The sequence below is a fragment of the Phytophthora ramorum genome (genome assembly GCF_020800215.1).
Source record: "Phytophthora ramorum isolate Pr-102 chromosome Unknown Phyram_PR-102_s0014, whole genome shotgun sequence".
In the NCBI taxonomy this organism is placed as follows: domain Eukaryota; phylum Oomycota; class Peronosporomycetes; order Peronosporales; family Peronosporaceae; genus Phytophthora; species Phytophthora ramorum.
The window spans coordinates 129,553-144,738 of record NW_027150660.1 but is presented as its reverse complement, the minus strand read 5'-3'; the positions used below and the strand labels follow the sequence as shown (position 1 = coordinate 144,738).

At 52.6% G+C, this 15,186-nt stretch overlaps 5 protein-coding genes across 5 annotated transcripts; 1 reads left to right on the top strand and 4 right to left on the bottom strand.

Moving 5' to 3' along the window:
* Window positions 1-2,886: 2,886 nt before the first annotated feature.
* On the top strand, window positions 2,887-4,157 carry KRP23_12032 (uncharacterized protein; the record flags this gene model as incomplete). The annotated part of the gene is made up of 2 exons (XM_067882619.1): window positions 2,887-3,447; window positions 3,513-4,157. 2 exons carry the CDS (start codon window positions 2,887-2,889, stop codon window positions 4,155-4,157), a joined length of 1,206 nt encoding a protein of 401 aa, XP_067739640.1.
* Window positions 4,158-5,149: 992 nt separating this feature from the next.
* On the bottom strand, window positions 5,150-5,680 carry KRP23_12031 (uncharacterized protein; the record flags this gene model as incomplete). The annotated part of the gene is made up of 1 exon (XM_067882618.1): window positions 5,150-5,680. One exon carries the CDS (start codon window positions 5,678-5,680, stop codon window positions 5,150-5,152), a length of 531 nt encoding a protein of 176 aa, XP_067739639.1.
* Window positions 5,681-10,594: 4,914 nt separating this feature from the next.
* On the bottom strand, window positions 10,595-11,122 carry KRP23_12030 (Protein PLANT CADMIUM RESISTANCE 2; the record flags this gene model as incomplete). The annotated part of the gene is made up of 1 exon (XM_067882617.1): window positions 10,595-11,122. The coding sequence occupies one exon, from the start codon at window positions 11,120-11,122 to the stop codon at window positions 10,595-10,597; it is 528 nt and encodes a 175-aa protein (XP_067739638.1).
* Window positions 11,123-11,735: 613 nt separating this feature from the next.
* KRP23_12029 (uncharacterized protein) lies at window positions 11,736-12,025 on the bottom strand (the record flags this gene model as incomplete). The annotated part of the gene is made up of 2 exons (XM_067882616.1): window positions 11,736-11,858; window positions 11,927-12,025. 2 exons carry the CDS (start codon window positions 12,023-12,025, stop codon window positions 11,736-11,738), a joined length of 222 nt encoding a protein of 73 aa, XP_067739637.1.
* A 1,905-nt stretch (window positions 12,026-13,930) lies between these two features.
* Window positions 13,931-15,064, bottom strand: KRP23_12028 (Counting factor associated protein D; the record flags this gene model as incomplete). Its single annotated transcript, XM_067882615.1, has 1 exon — window positions 13,931-15,064. One exon carries the CDS (start codon window positions 15,062-15,064, stop codon window positions 13,931-13,933), a length of 1,134 nt encoding a protein of 377 aa, XP_067739636.1.
* Between the last annotated feature and the right edge of the window lie 122 nt (window positions 15,065-15,186).

The following is a 15,186-nucleotide window of genomic DNA, read 5'->3' as shown; positions in this document are numbered from 1 at the left end:
GTACTCGTCGTAGTCCTTCTTGCCGTAGTCCTTGCGATCGTAGTCGTCATGCTTGCGATCGTGGTCGTGGTCGTCATGCTTGCGATCGTGGTCGTGGTCGTCATGCTTGCGACCATAGTCGTAGTCGGACGACTCGGTGGCGGCCTTGTCCTCGGCGAGGCGGCGACGGTAGTGCTTGTCGTGGCGGTGCTTCTTCGGGTGTCCGTAATAGCCCTTGCCGGAGCCCAGGTTGCGGCGCGGCGCGACTCCGCGTGCTGGACCAGCGTCGGTCGCGTGCAGGATTGAGGCGGCGACGCACAGCCCGAGCATGAGAAGAAGCTTGGAGTGCATGTTGGAGGCGAGGGAGGAACTTGGATTGGTCGACTAGCTGGTTGGTTGACTGCCGAGTGCGGAGGAGAAAGCGAAATGGAAAGTGAGAGAGCGAGGAGTGCCCAAACAAATCTGCTGCGCAGTGGACTTTGGTGTTGTTGGTGGGCGTGGCTGCGAGATCTACGTAAGATGGCAACCAGGCTCGAGAGTCCATTGCAGTCATCGGATGCAGCCTCTGGTGGATGTTGGATCCATCGATTGAGAGTCTCTTGCCTGTCAATTTGAAAGACGAGAGAGTCTTGGTGGAGAAACAAGTGGTCGGACATTTTATGGCTGCGTGGGCTTCGACCCACAAGACGAGCTTCAGTTGAATGGAGAGAAGTACTATTCGTGCATGAAAAATGTTGATAAGTTTTAGTCAAAAGGTGGTTGTAACTAATAGCCACAGCACTCGTTCACGACATGGTGTGTACTGCGATAGATGCCAAACTCGAGGAACTGTCGTCGCCGGCAGCTTCTAGCTTCCCTTGTGCCAGAAAAAGCTCGCAGTGCTTCGAATGATATACCACTGGTACAGGAATCACCTGTTGTAAGCTGTTATAATCAATCTGGCGAGTGCTGATAATTTTATGATCTACCAGAAGACCGACTACGATGCACCAAGTGTGCTAGAGCTGCAGCGGAATCAAACACCAGACAACGCGAGTACTTTCTCACTTGTACAGAATGTATATCGCGTACAAGTTCGACCAAGGCAAGATATTTCTCAAGCACTGAATAGAGAAATTCGGCATGTGCAGGAGAAATGGTTTTTCCATGAGCAAAAGCGATTCGACCCCGGCAAACCATGAAACCAGGAAGCAGAAACTGAAAGCAAATACTTCAGTAGCAAAAGACTAGAAGTCTGAGCTTTTTCTGGCACAAGGGAAGCTAGAAGCTGCCGGCGCCGACATTTCCTCGAGTTTGTCATCTATCGCAGTACACACCATGTCGTGAACGAGTGCTGTGGCTATTAGTTACAACCACCTTTTGACTAAAACTTATCAACATTTTTCATGCACGAATAGTACTTCTCTCCATTCAACTGAAGCTCGTCTTGTGGGTCGAAGCCCACGCAGCCATAAAATGTCCGACCACTTGTTTCTCCATCAAGACTCTCTCGTCTTTCAAATTGACAGGCAAGAGACTCTCAATCGATGGATCCAACATCCACCAGAGGCTGCATCCGATGACTGCAATGGACTCTCGAGCCTGGTTGCCATCTTACGTAGATCTCGCAGCCACGCCCACCAGAAACACCAAAGTCCACTGCGCAGCAGATTTGTTTGGGCACTCCTCGCTCTCTCACTTTCCATTTCGCTTTCTCCTCCGCACTCGGCAGTCAACCAACCAGCTAGTCGACCAATCCAAGTTCCTCCCTCGCCTCCAACATGCACTCCAAGCTTCTTCTTATGCTCGGGCTGTGCGTCGCCGCCTCAATCCTGCACGCGACCGACGCTGGTCCAGCACGCGGAGTCGCGCCGCGCCGCAACCTGGGCTCCGGCAAGGGCTATTACGGACACCCGAAGAAGCACCGCCACGACAAGCACTACCGTCGCCGCCTCGCCGAGGACAAGGCCGCCACCGAGTCGTCCGACTACGACTATGGTCGCAAGCATGACGACCACGACCACGATCGCAAGCATGATGACCACGATCGCAAGCATGACGACCACGATCGCAAGCATGACGACTACGATCGCAAGGACTACGGCAAGAAGGACTACGACGAGTACGGCAAGGGCTACGGATACGGTCACGACGACTATGACTGCAAGGGCTACGGTGGAGGCTACAGCTACGGCTACAAAAGCTACGGCAACGACTACGACGACTACGGCCACGATGACTACGGCCACGACGACTACAGCCATGGCGACGACTACTACAGCTATGGCAAGGACGTCTACGACTACGGCAAGGGCTACGGAGGATACGACTATGGATACGGCTACCCGGACTACTCGTCGTACGGCGGAGGCTTCGGCTACTACCCGGACTCGTACTCGACCTACGGCTACTCGTCGTACGGCTACCCGGGCAACTTCGGCTACGGCTACGGGTACCCGGGCTACTTTGGCTACGAGTCTAGTGCGACGGATGCTGATGCTGTTACAAAGGAGTCTGCTACTGTTGCCGTGGATGATGCGTCGGTCAAGCCGGTGGAAAAAGAGGAAAGCAAGACGCCGTCAAAGGAGACCAAATCCGACGCCGCCAACAAGGCGAAGAGTAAGTAAGGCAACCAAGCGTGCAAGCGACGTAGACGATGGGCAACAAACGATGTAGCCCACGGCAAGATGTGTAGCGTGAAGAAGAAAAAGGCAGTTGCTGTAGCAAATACATCCGCCACTTGATGTTTTTTTCCAAAGTGTTTTAAGCTACGGTAAGTACAAACTTGCCGTTGGAATTCCGGCTTCAAACGGCGCGTTCTTATTGGTCCGCGCGAAATAAAGTCAGAAAGCCCCTCCATCTGAGTTTGTCGTTTTCCTGCATTCGTTGCTTGCTCTCTTCTCCTGAGCCCCCCTCTTCGTTCTCCTAATGAGCGCCGTGGACGACGTGGCGGCGCGCATCCGCCGTCTGGACGAGACGCGCGCCACTAAAACGCAGCAGCTTCGTCTCCTGCAGCACGAAGTCCGCTACAATGCTGTTACAGGCGTGGACGAGCGTCTGGACTCGGGTCAAAGCGTGGCACAACTCGAGCTCAGGGTGGAGGGCGGTCGAAACATGCTCTTCAAGGCGGGTTTCCTCTCGGGCCAGCAGACGTACGTACGCGTGACCGTGGAGGTGAACACCCTAGGAGAACAGTTGAAGAACAGTACAGTTATGGAGCAGAAAATGACCACCAAGAGACCGGTGGACTACGCGCCGAAATGGAGCGAAGCGCTGCTGTTTCAAGGTCTCCCAGCTGCTGTGGGGACGCTGAGACTGGATGTGATGCAAGAGGAGAGAATCGGCGCCGACGAGGTGGTCGGGACGGTAATTTTGCCATTGGCTACGCTACAGGACCAGAGAAAGAGGGAGAAGTGGCAGGTGCTCAAGAAACACGACAAGGACACGATCAGCGAAATCCTTTTTAGCTGCAGATTCCAGAGATCTCCGGTAGAGAGCTGATGATTTTTTTAAAACTGTGTTTAGGCAGCTGATCTTATTTCTGTTTGGTGCAGATTTCGGCGTTGGAGCTTGAGTTGGAGTTGTTGCAGAATCAAGCGAACGAGCTGCATTTGTTTGTTGGGCGCCATCAGAATTTGGTGTCGTTGCCGATGCCGGAGCCGAGAAATTTGATGATGGCTCCTAAACCGTTGGAAGGAAAGGAGGTGGTGCCGGAAGAGACGCCGGAGCGAACGCCGTCAACTAGATTCTTGGCCGTGGCATCGTTCCCGCCTGCTATGCGCAAACGAGAAGTTGAGAACGACAGTACGTGCGTGAATGGGGGGATGCACGAAGCTCCGAGAGTGAAGAGACAGCGTGTGGTAGATACGGACAAGCAGGTGAACTCGCTGTCGGATCGAATCGCGAATTGGTTGCTACCAAACGCAGTACCAGCAGCACCGACACCTGCAACGAAAGTGGAGAGTTCTCCTCAGAGTGGAGCGTTCGCAGGCGAGAACGCTGGGATGGCTTCCAGTCAGTTCTTCCCGTTTAAGCAACGACATGCCGCTCCAGGCCCTCGACGACAAAGGCGAACTGGTCGATCAGTTACCCCACAAAAAACGCCGTCGGCGCTGCAAGCAATTGAAAAGTGGCTTTTCTCGGATAAGGACGGCAACCCTCGTGACCTGCCATTCGGACGCCAAGCACCGTCATATTAACTGTGCCTTGTACCAATCACCACCACCAAATAGACGTTTGATTCCAGGACGAGCTAATGAATGCATGCAATGCACTCTGTAATTTATGTCTTCAAGCCCCAGTGACTCAAGCGCAAATTAAGCTACAGTGTTGAGGTTGTCCATGTCATTTTTAAGTTGTTTCTACCGATCTACTTGAAAATCCTCGTTTACTTTTTTTTTAAAAAGCGGCGGCCACGACTCGTGACAACCAAGAGAATGCCAGCAGCAACCGTTTCGGGCGGCACCTGCTCCGTTGGCTCAGTTCCTCTTAATTTTAATTGCAGCGTTGGTACCGGAATTCGCCCCATACTCATGTAGGTGTAGTGTTTCCCGGGTAGAAGTACCGATCTGTAAACACACGACGATGCGGGAGCCACCCCGCACGGAACTAAGCCGAGTGTATTGATGGATTGGTAGCTAGATGGAAAGTTGAGAAGTGAGGTCCGGGTCTGATGCTAACCAGCCCTTCGCTCTGGTCTACTTCGGTCAGCTTGATCCAAGGGCGTCCCCATGGAGCTGACGAAGTAAGAGCCGGAATGTAGTGGACAGAGTCCTGGATGCAACATGCACTTCGACATACTAAGTTCCTCATGTAGGCCGGATCTGGCACTGACAGCCAGACCGGTTAAAATATGGCGACCCATTGCCTGAGGCTGGCGACCGTCAGACACATCTGGGTCATCTGTGATCACATGCTGGGATAGCTTGTCCGCAGGCGTGGTGACACCAAGATGAAATATCTGGCATCCACTACAGTAGGACTTCCAAAGCATTTTTTGTTTGTGAGGTCGAGCGCGTATCATTCCAAAAGATTCTTGTTGGCGTACGCTCCTTATCCAGATATAAATTGCTCTGACCACGTTTATTTAAGGGTGTCTTTGCCATCAACTTTTTTATTCTTTCGTTGTCCAGTACTGTTAGACGAAGAGTGTATTGGAGTGCATTACTGAAGAATAGCGCGGAGGAGATTCCTACGCAACTCCTTTAAACCGGTTAATGAAGGTGGTATACTGAGCGAACAGGGTACCGTAGTGTGCGCCCACACCTGCGAGGCTACTCGTGATCCTTTTGCCTGTGAGGCCAAGCGCATACCACTCCAAAAACGTCGCCTCGGCGTGCTTTTCGTTCGTCAGCATCTTGTCCAAATTCGACTCGGTGAAAACCTTCTCCAGATAGGATTTTTTCTGGGCACTTATTTGCTTGAACGCTTTCTTCACCGCTTTGTCCAGTGCTTTCACATCAACCACGTGCTGCAAGGAGGATTTTCCCGCGTTGAGCTTTAGAATGACGTCGTCAAGCGAGGCACTGATTGCTCTGTCCTCATCTTCGGCCTCGGTCCGCTTATATCCTCGCAACGATCGATTGTCAGCAAGGACACGGCCCTCGGCGTCGATCTTGCCCACCGTTGCCATCTTAGAGATCTTGGTCTGGTCTACTGAAGCAGCATCACAGTTGGAAAGGACTACAAACGCAACCGCTAAAGAAACGACGCTTAGACGCATGGCTGCTTGGAGTTGTTGAGGGGGGGAGTACTTGAGTCCTTGAGAGCGAGATGCGAAATGAACTCCATGTACCGGAACATGCGGAAGCCCGCGAACAGCAAAGCCAGATTGGATCTACAGATGTGCTGTGCCTCTGCAGTAGAAAGTCTCAAGGCCACCTGCTGGTGGCCTAGAGACTTGTACAATGCACTCACTATGCATTGCTGTCGTCGTAAGCTGCGATGGGAGATTAAACAAAAAGTAACAGGGAAATGATAGGTTTCGTATTTATTTAGAATTTAAGCGATATGTTCTTTATACAGTATTATTCGTTATATTTTGACAAAATCGTACAAGTAAAAACTGCGCGCGAATCGCCCGAGAGTGGTGAGCAACGTATCAATGACCGTCATAAGTCCGAGTGTACCGTTCTAAACGGCGAGGTCTTAATTGCAATGCCTCCTCTCAATAATAAAATGCTGTCAGAGGGGAAATATGCAGTGGGTTTGGAATCAGAAGGTCGTCGTGGTTTGGATATTCAACTGCTTAACGGTAATACTAGTATAACAGATTAATAACTGCCATAGAGTTATTGGTCTGTTACTGTACCATATGTACAGCAGATTATATCCAGTCTTGGTATTCCCGGTACTAGCACGTGTACAGCAGATCAATGACAATATCCTAGTACTGTATATGTTCAGTACAACAGATCAATACTAGTATACTATACTGTCGACACTGTCTACAGTATTGTTTACTATTACAGTAGTACTAGTATAATAGACACGAAGTCCCCACATCTCATTTATCATCCCAGTTGTTTAGAGATAAGCGCGTGTGATGGAGGTGCAAGATGGGAATGCTCGTGTCGTTTGCTGGAATGGCGTTATTAGTGCACCATCGATATACGACAGCACGACACCTAGAGCACCCTACCTTAATAATTGGCACTACCGGTAGTGCGCAGTGCGACACCGTGTAGGAGTGACACACCTTCCGGATCGCCAGGGCCGTCTTTTATAATACTGGTTGATGTGGAGCGGATGTCATAAGAACAAATGTTTGCAAAAAAAAACTCACAAAAACTTGTAAACATTTTCGTATTCACTTGTTAGAATGGTGAAGAGTGTGCAAAACAAAAGCCCCCCCCCCCCCCCCCCCCCCACCATCTGTGGCATACCTATGGTTGCGGCAAGACCATGTTGGCTAATCGGTACATCCATGATATCGAAGGTGGGTCCAGCCCCGGCTCACCTGCGAGCCGCATATTGCATTCGCAAGGAGATTCTGTCTATATCGTGAACTATCGAAGCGTAGGGACGCTGGAAGGCGGCTCGTTTCGTGCTACACGAGTACAGCAGTCGATATTTTTTCTCTGCGTATGATACATATTGATATCAAGGAAATCATGATGAAATTTGAAAACAGACACAACGCTGGTATTGATTTGAAAGGGTAACACATGTAGACAGACCAGGTGCGTAATCCAGAAAATAGTACAAACACACGCCAATCACTGGGATAGCACACAGAGTTGGTGGGAAACGTGGTTGACCATAACCGCGGTCCTACCAACCTAACACCGTCCCGGAGCGCGGTCACGGCGAAGCAGGGGTAGAGGATTCCCCGCCGAAGCCGAAAGCATGAGGACGATATGTGAGATAGGAGGCTCTATCTCCATATCATGTACGAAACGAATAGCGGAGAGAAACGAAGCGCTGCTCGGTAATTAATTACCTCTATTCCTCGAATATGCCTTAATGCGACGGTGGTAAGGTCAAAGCCATACAGTAGTCAAATCAAGTGATTTGCTGTATGAAAACACTGTACATACGTATGTTTACCATGTGCTGTCTGGAATTGAACACAACCCAAGATAAACTACCCGGCTCCAACATGCCTCCAACGTAAAAGGGCGATCCGTCTATCCTTTTGTGACAGGATTCCTATCAGCTACAGAGTTCGCCCTCCCTTCTAGCATCGGTATCAGTGTCGTGGCTTCGAAAGGATATGGACTGAAGAAGTTTTCATATTTCTAATCTGTTGATGGCATCTAGCGTGCCATATTCGTCTGCGGTTGCTTGAGTGGCACCTATGCAGTGCCATCAACAGTTACGTCGATGCGGTCTCCTCCGACTTGCGGATTTCAAATCGGGGCCTACTACCTATGGGATATAATGATATAATTGACTTACAGGCTATTAACTTGAACGCGGTGTTTGCAGTGAGGGCGAAATCTGTTCGAAAAATTGAGGTTATCGGCGTACCGGGACATGTACCGGTAATGCACGGCCTCGGCAGTTTCGGATCATGATTACCGCCGGAAATAGGTCTCAAATTGGGAGGGAAACACGAGACTCTCAATTTCGAGGACGGGTGCCATGCCATGGCACTCAAATCCTATGTACGCCAAAACAAGAGCGATTAAGGTATTTGCTGGGTCATTACCAAGCTGTAGTCGCTCATATCGTCAGCTATCATTCAGCCTCACGCATGGTAACCAGATGCTCTTGCACAGATCAGTTCGAAGCGCTGCGATGGCTCAGGAACACACAATTTCTCCACCAGCTCCCACTGCGGGTCGTTCACACCTTACCTTCGGCTGAGGCAAACATTCTTGCGAGTCACGTGAAACTTCTGTCGCCACCGCCTCCACCATACACATACCGAACGAGTACAGGTCCGAGGTACCACGGGTGTGTCCTTCTGGGTCACCTTCCATCGAATGGCATCTTCTTCTCCGCTCCGCTCAATGGTCAAAAAGCTCGGCCCGAAATCTGTGAGCATGGCCTCACCGTCTTGGCTCACTAGGATCTGATTGCACTTCAGGCCATTGTTGTGCACGATATGTTTCTCGTGTAGGAAGTGTGAATATCTTCTTCACATGCACAGAAGAAATAGTCGAGTAGTTTGCCGTTCGTGGCCTCCTCACACACGAAGAAATAGGTTAAGTCTTTATTACAGGCGCCGACGAACAGCACGGACCAGGTTTTTGCCAAACGCAGCTTCTCGGTGGAACGGTCTTGATTAAGACGCGTGTGCTGAGCCACCATCCTCGGTACACTTTGCCGAACGATCCAGCAGAAAATCTGGCCTTTGCGAGCTTCTCGACTCGGGATAAACCAGTCTGGTGGATTGCGTGTAGCAAGGAGGTTGCCGAAGAAGACGTTTCTGCTTTTGAGTGTTTGGCTTCGTGCTATTTGAGTGCTTTTCTGGTCTCGCAACGATAATGTCGATATGACCACGTTCCGAAGCAATGACGAGTGGCATCCATCCAACTACATTCACCACGTTTGGATCGGCTTCGCGCTCCAGCAGTAAACGAGCTGAGTCTAGTTTACCGCGAATGGCAGCTTGATACAGAGGTGTTCGCCGTCGTCGCCGTGATTGTTAATCTAAGCGCCACTGGATACCAACCGTTTTGCAATCTCGATATGCTCAGCACCCACCGCATATTGAAGAGATGAGTAGTTGTTGCTACCAGCCGCGTTGACCTCGGCTCTATGATCCAACAACAATTGAGCGCACTCTGCGTTTTCCGTGAGCGCAGCGAAGTGCGATGTGGTGTTCTCATTATCTGCTTTTGCGTTTACAGCAGCGTCAACCTTCTACAAGAAGTTTCAGGAGCTCCATATTCTCATTCTTGTTTGTCAACATCAACGCGGTACACCCAGTCGAATCTAACAAATTTACGTCGGTGCCATGCCTTATAAGCGCGCGGGCTACATAGCTATGACCAAACACCGTTACCATTAAGAGAGCCATTGCTTCATCATTGGTTGTTGTGACGCAATGTCAATGACAGTCCCACGCTGCAATAGAATGTCTACAACAGCAGCGTGTCCAAAGTGCGCAGCATAATTGAGAGCAGTACAACCCTCGCCACCTGTCTTTTGAATTGAGGCTCCATTATCAAGTAGGAGTTCCTCGACGCCCGCGTGACTAAAGTCAGCAGCCATTATGAAAGCTGACACCTCGTCTTTCTTCGCCTTGCGGAGGTCAGATCCATTGTTCGAGTAATAGTTGAGCAATACCAGTGTAGCCATTTCCGCAACGCACAGGAGCGCCGTAAACCCCTTTCGTTTTGCTTGCGCTGTCGACGTCGGCCGCCTTCTCCAAGAATTGCACAGCGTCGATGTAACCTTCATACGCTGCATACATCATAGGTGTATCTTCTTCTCCCTCCGCCTTGTTGAAATCTGCTGCATTCTCCAGCAGTAATTGTGTCATATAGAAGTTGCTGGAGAAAGCAGCTCAAGTCATGGCCGTGTATCCGACCTCGTCCGGCTTGCTAACGTTAGCTCCTTTCTCTAACAAAACCTTCACGAACTCCAACTGGCCGAGATGAGCAGCCATGCCGAGAACTACGAGCCCGCTTTACTTCGTCTTCATGATGTCGACTTCATGGCCCAACAGGAGCTGGGCAATATCAACGAAGCATAATACAAGAGCGCCGTGAACCCTTCGGTTTGACTTTCACTGTCAACATTAACCCTCTTCTCCAGCACGAACTTCCGACATCGATCTGGTCTTCGTACATCAGCGGCTTTTCTCCCTCCGCCTTGTCAACTTCGGCCCCCTTCTCCAGCAGCAGCTCGACAACATCAAGGAATCCGGACACAGCGGCATGAGTCAGTGTTGTGTAGTCTTCTCCGTCCGTTTTGTAGATATCGGGTCCAATGGCGAGTCTCCGTCTTCATTGCTCCTGTTCATGCCCGCGTTTTCAATTAGAAAGGCAACGACTTGGATATTACAGTTGTTTTTCCTCCAGTACTTGATGCTGCCGCAGCAGCCACCTGACTCCGACTGCTGAGTCCAGCTCGACATTCCGAAGTAGCCTTGCAGCAAGCCTTGTGGTCTTATTATTTTGCTGTTCAAGAACAAACTCATGGTAAGGAAATGTTGCTAATGTAGTTCTTCGATTCGGCCGCTTCACTGACCCACGTAGCCCTCCAACGTCGATCGAGCGCGGAACGAGCACCCTCCCGGCCGATACGCCTGCGCGTGGGAAGCCATCTGCGCAATAGTGCAGGGTGCGCACACGAAGGCGCTTGCCACATCCAGCGCAGAATTTCCCGGGATGTCGAACAGCACGCGCATCTTAGTCCGCAGTCGGGAGACGGCAAACGCTGCAGCTACCGCAGCTGCCACACACAGGAGGTTGACGACTGCATTATCTGCCACAACCGTCAGCAGCACTAGCAGATACAGCGCCGCGTAGACCTGAAGCGCCAGCGAGTAGCGCATCACTCCCAGCCGAGCCGTGATCTGTGCCACGGAGACTCCGGGGCATGCGACGGCCATGAGACCGTTGGGGACGCAGTCAGTGAAGCAGCTGAGAAACCCGACGGACCAGCGGCCGAGCATGAGTCCGTTGCGGTCGGCGGCGTCATTGCCGCCTTCCAGCTTGTTGGTGTACGCAGAGACGAACTCGTCCTTGGACGTTGAGAGCTCGAACATGGTGCTGAGGCCTTGGGAGAGTCGGCGAGTGAGTTCGTACTTTGTCGAACGGCAGAGTAACCCAAAATCCTACCGATGGTAATGGTAAATGGTAATCCCTCGGGTCGGCCTCCTTTGCCTTCATTCGGCCTCCGTTGCCTTCATTTCGATGCTGTTGGCCCCAGGACGACATTTTCGTCACGGGGTTTACCGACCTCAGGTCGAAACCTGCGGCCTGGATGAGCCCATGTTTTCGTGTTTTGCTGGTAACCCCAGAATACCGGGCTTTCTACTTTGATGTGTCATAAGACGAGGGGATCCTGCGTCATAAGATCGCTGCCGGTGGTGGCGTTGCCGAGCGCCTAGTGAATCCGTCGCCACCACCAGAACGTTTCTGGCAGAAACTCACGAGAAGCTCTCACCACCAGAAACCGTCACGCTCCATGCTCGTCGAAACTTAGAAAAAGACATTGCATTGATAAATAGCGCGTTGCAATTGCTACCCCCTTCCTCTCTTGATCATGCTAGTACCCTCCACTGCCCCCTCGACAGTGCGGGGTCTGCGCGAGTTCTGGCCGCGTGATGCACCCGTCCCTCATCGCGTGGTTCTCTATTGATTGTATGGGGAAGCAGTCTATTCCTCCTCCTCTTCGTCATCCTCCGAAATAGCGTTGAGCCCCGTGGACGACGTGCTGGACGGGGAGCTGGCGATCTCGGCCGCAACTCCCGTGAACGAGCGCCGCATGTACGAAAGCTCCTGCAGTGGGCAAAAGGGTCCGTTAGTGTGTGTAGCTAGTGGAATGATACACAGTTGCAGCTTCGTACCTCGAGGATGAGCTGGGCCATCTCGTCGTCGGCGTCGAGCGACATGAAGGAGCTGAGCTGCAGCTGGGCGTTGGAGCTGGTGGTTCTGGTGCTCTCCATGGTGTGAAGTCTGGTACAACGTGAAGGCGTGGCAGACGTAGGGCTAATTGGGAAATGTACCAACTCGGGAAGAAAGGGAAGGAAACGGCCCGCCCCAGAGGGAAAACATGTCCACTCGTTGCCGAGTAAGCAAAAGACACTCGAAAAGTGAGGGTTCAACGCTAAGTACGAAGCGAGACATGACACGTGCGGCCCGCGCTCCGAACGCTTTATGGCCAATGCGAGGCGCGTATTCGAGTTTTGGCGAATGACAGCTGCTTCGGAAGGCGCATTTTGACCAATGCGCGCGGAGTACGAGCCTCCGCGTCACAGATTTGGGCGAGCTGCTTGGGGGAAAGACACGATACGTCATTTTGGGCGAAGAAGAGGCGACGGCACTGGGCTTGTGACGCCGCCACTGACGTCGCCCCCCAGTTGAAGTTTGCCCCCGCGGCTACTGAATCCCATCTCGCGGCTGCCTCCACCACTGGCTCGGGCTGCTCTGTGCCTAGGGGCAAGACCTCCTCGCGCTGCTGCCTGTTTTGCGCTTTTGCGGCGCTAACTTGCAGTGAGGCCAAATTGGGCCGCACATGCGATGTGACGCTTGAAGTGCGCAAAGTTCAGAATCGATCTTGCGGTTTGTATAGTCCAGTTTTGGGCTGCTTTTCCGGATACATTGCCCGTAAAATGCTCTCCATAAAAATGGGCTTTAAAGTATCCCCGACGGATACGCTGGTGCACGAAATGCCAGCATCGCTCTATCAACTGGCATTTGTATTTGCTACATCTAGCTCTCCTTCGTTTCCATTGGCTTGACCGACGCATCATCCACGGCAACAGTAGCAGACTCCTTTGTAACAGCATCAGCATCCGTCGCAGTAGACTCGTAGCCAAAGTAGCCCGGGTACCCGTAGCCGTAGCCGAAGTTGCCCGGGTAGCCGTAGCCGTAGCCGTAGGTCGAGTACGAGTCCGAGTAATAGCCGAAGCCTCCGCCGTACGACGAGTAGTCCGGGTAGCCGTATCCATAGTCGTAGACGTCCTTGCCATAGCTGTAGTCGTCGTGGCCGAAGTCGTCGTAGTCACCACCGTAGCCCTTGTAGTCATAGTCATCGTATCCGTAGCCTCGTCGTAGTCCTTCCGACTCGGTAGCGGCCTTGTCCTCGGCGAGGCGGCGACGGTAGTGCTTGTCGTGGCGGTGCTACGGGTGTCCGTAGTAGTCCTGGCCAGAGTCCAGGTTGCTGGACCGGCCTCGGTCGCGTGCAGGATCGAGGCGGCGGCACACAGGCAGCACACGATGAGAAACTTGGACTGCATGGTAAAAGCGAGCAGCTCTAGCTGATTCGATGGTTTGTCGGTAGCTGGCAGTCCCGACGAGTAGGCGAAATGAAAAGTAAGAGAGTGAGGGTGGCTGGGACTGAAGAGAAATCTTAATGAAAGCGTTTCCTCGTTGATCACTTGCAGTCTTTCGCGGGGCCAATGCCGGATTCATCGTTTGAAAGGCGAGAGAACCTTGTGGATGGTTATGTCACTCGCTCAACATCGAGAGTGGGCCCTACTAATACTTCAATCACTCTGCTTTGGTATTTTGGTTATGGAATGCCATTTTGCCAAGATTTGTTTCTGTACTCCTTTTGGGGACGTATTTTGGGCACCCTGGCTTCGGGCACAATCATTTGGAAAGATTGTGCGAGAGGATAGGGGTAGCATCCGACTATGTCCGATTTACCTGCGACGTGTGCCAAACGTCGCCATCCTTGCCATCAACATCTACGCAAAGCTGCCAACCAAGACGAAAGTAAAAGACGGCAACGTGTGCATTCGTAACAGCATCCATCTCTCCGAGACCTACCGGTCGGAGGAGGCTGTCAAACTTTACATGCATTATACCGCTCCGTACTGGGCGTTGGGCATCCGTCGCTCGCAAGCTCACATGATGCTGGCCACCTCCGTCGTCTCCTCGACCATCGCCACGCTCTCCATCTTGAGGGCAGTCTCCTCCCCTTTCGTCATGATCGGGTACGAGGCGTCCGTGGCGATGCCGCACTGGTTGTCCTTGTTGCGGCTCATCATGATGTAGCCCTTCATGCCCCAGGAGTCGCCCCACGAGTTCTTGACGAGCCAAAAGTCCTTCTTCTTGTAGACTCCATAGCCGGCCGCCGCCACGCCGTGGTCCAGCGCATCGGGCGCGTTGCCACACAGCGGCCAGCTGTACACGCCGTGGCGGTACAGCTGGAACGTGAAGCTGCTCGCGTCGATCGCCACCGCCTGCACACCCTTGGTGGCAATGGCCGCTTGCAGTGCGCCTTCGTCACCCGACGTCACATTGGCGTACGCCGTAAAGTGGCCGATAGCCTTCTCGTCCTTGGCGTTGCACACGCCCTTGGACTCGGCCGTGTACTCGTAGTCCTTCTCCCGGTCGATCTTGCCTCCGTGGCGTTTGATAATCTCCTCGTAGCCCTCACTCATCTCCCCTCCATGGTTGCAGCTGTCGATCCCGTCCAGCGTGCAGTCCACAAGTTCCTGCTCGGAGAACGACTCGAGCGTGCCAGTACTCAGAGCGTAGGCGCACTCCATGGCTGCCACTGCCGAGAAGGCCCAGCACGAGCCACACTGTCCCTGGTTCTTCACGGGCGTCACGGTGTCATGCTCGCGCCAGTCCCAAATGTCCGGCAGGTCCTCCACGTTCTCCGGCTTGGAAAACGTCTCGGTAGCTTCGGACTCGCTCGCTCGGTAGCTCAGCAGCTGCTTGTACTCGGAATCCGTGAGGTCCGCGAGCTCGTTGAGCCCCAGCGTGAAGCTAAACTCCCCGCGCTCGTAGCCCTCGTTGTGCGCGTTGATGCGCTCCAAATTGGTCGCAAACGCCCGGAATTTGTGCTGCACCAGGTCCTGCTCGTTGCCAAAGTAGCGGTAGTCCTTCTGGAAGTCCAGCGCGTAGTCTACGAAGGCCCCCCACGTCTGCTGCTCGGAGGCAGTCAGGGACGGCGGCAAGTCGCTAGTCAGAGCGTTGGCGTGCGCAAACGCAGTCGCAGCAGCGAGGAACAACGGACCGAACACCTTCATCGTGGACACCTGATTCTCTCTTCTTCGGATTTGACAAGATCGGATTCTCCCCCTTGAAGTTTGACTTGGCATTTGTAAGTGAAGGGAGGTAGTGTGATAACCTGAATAGAGGGCGGGGCTGC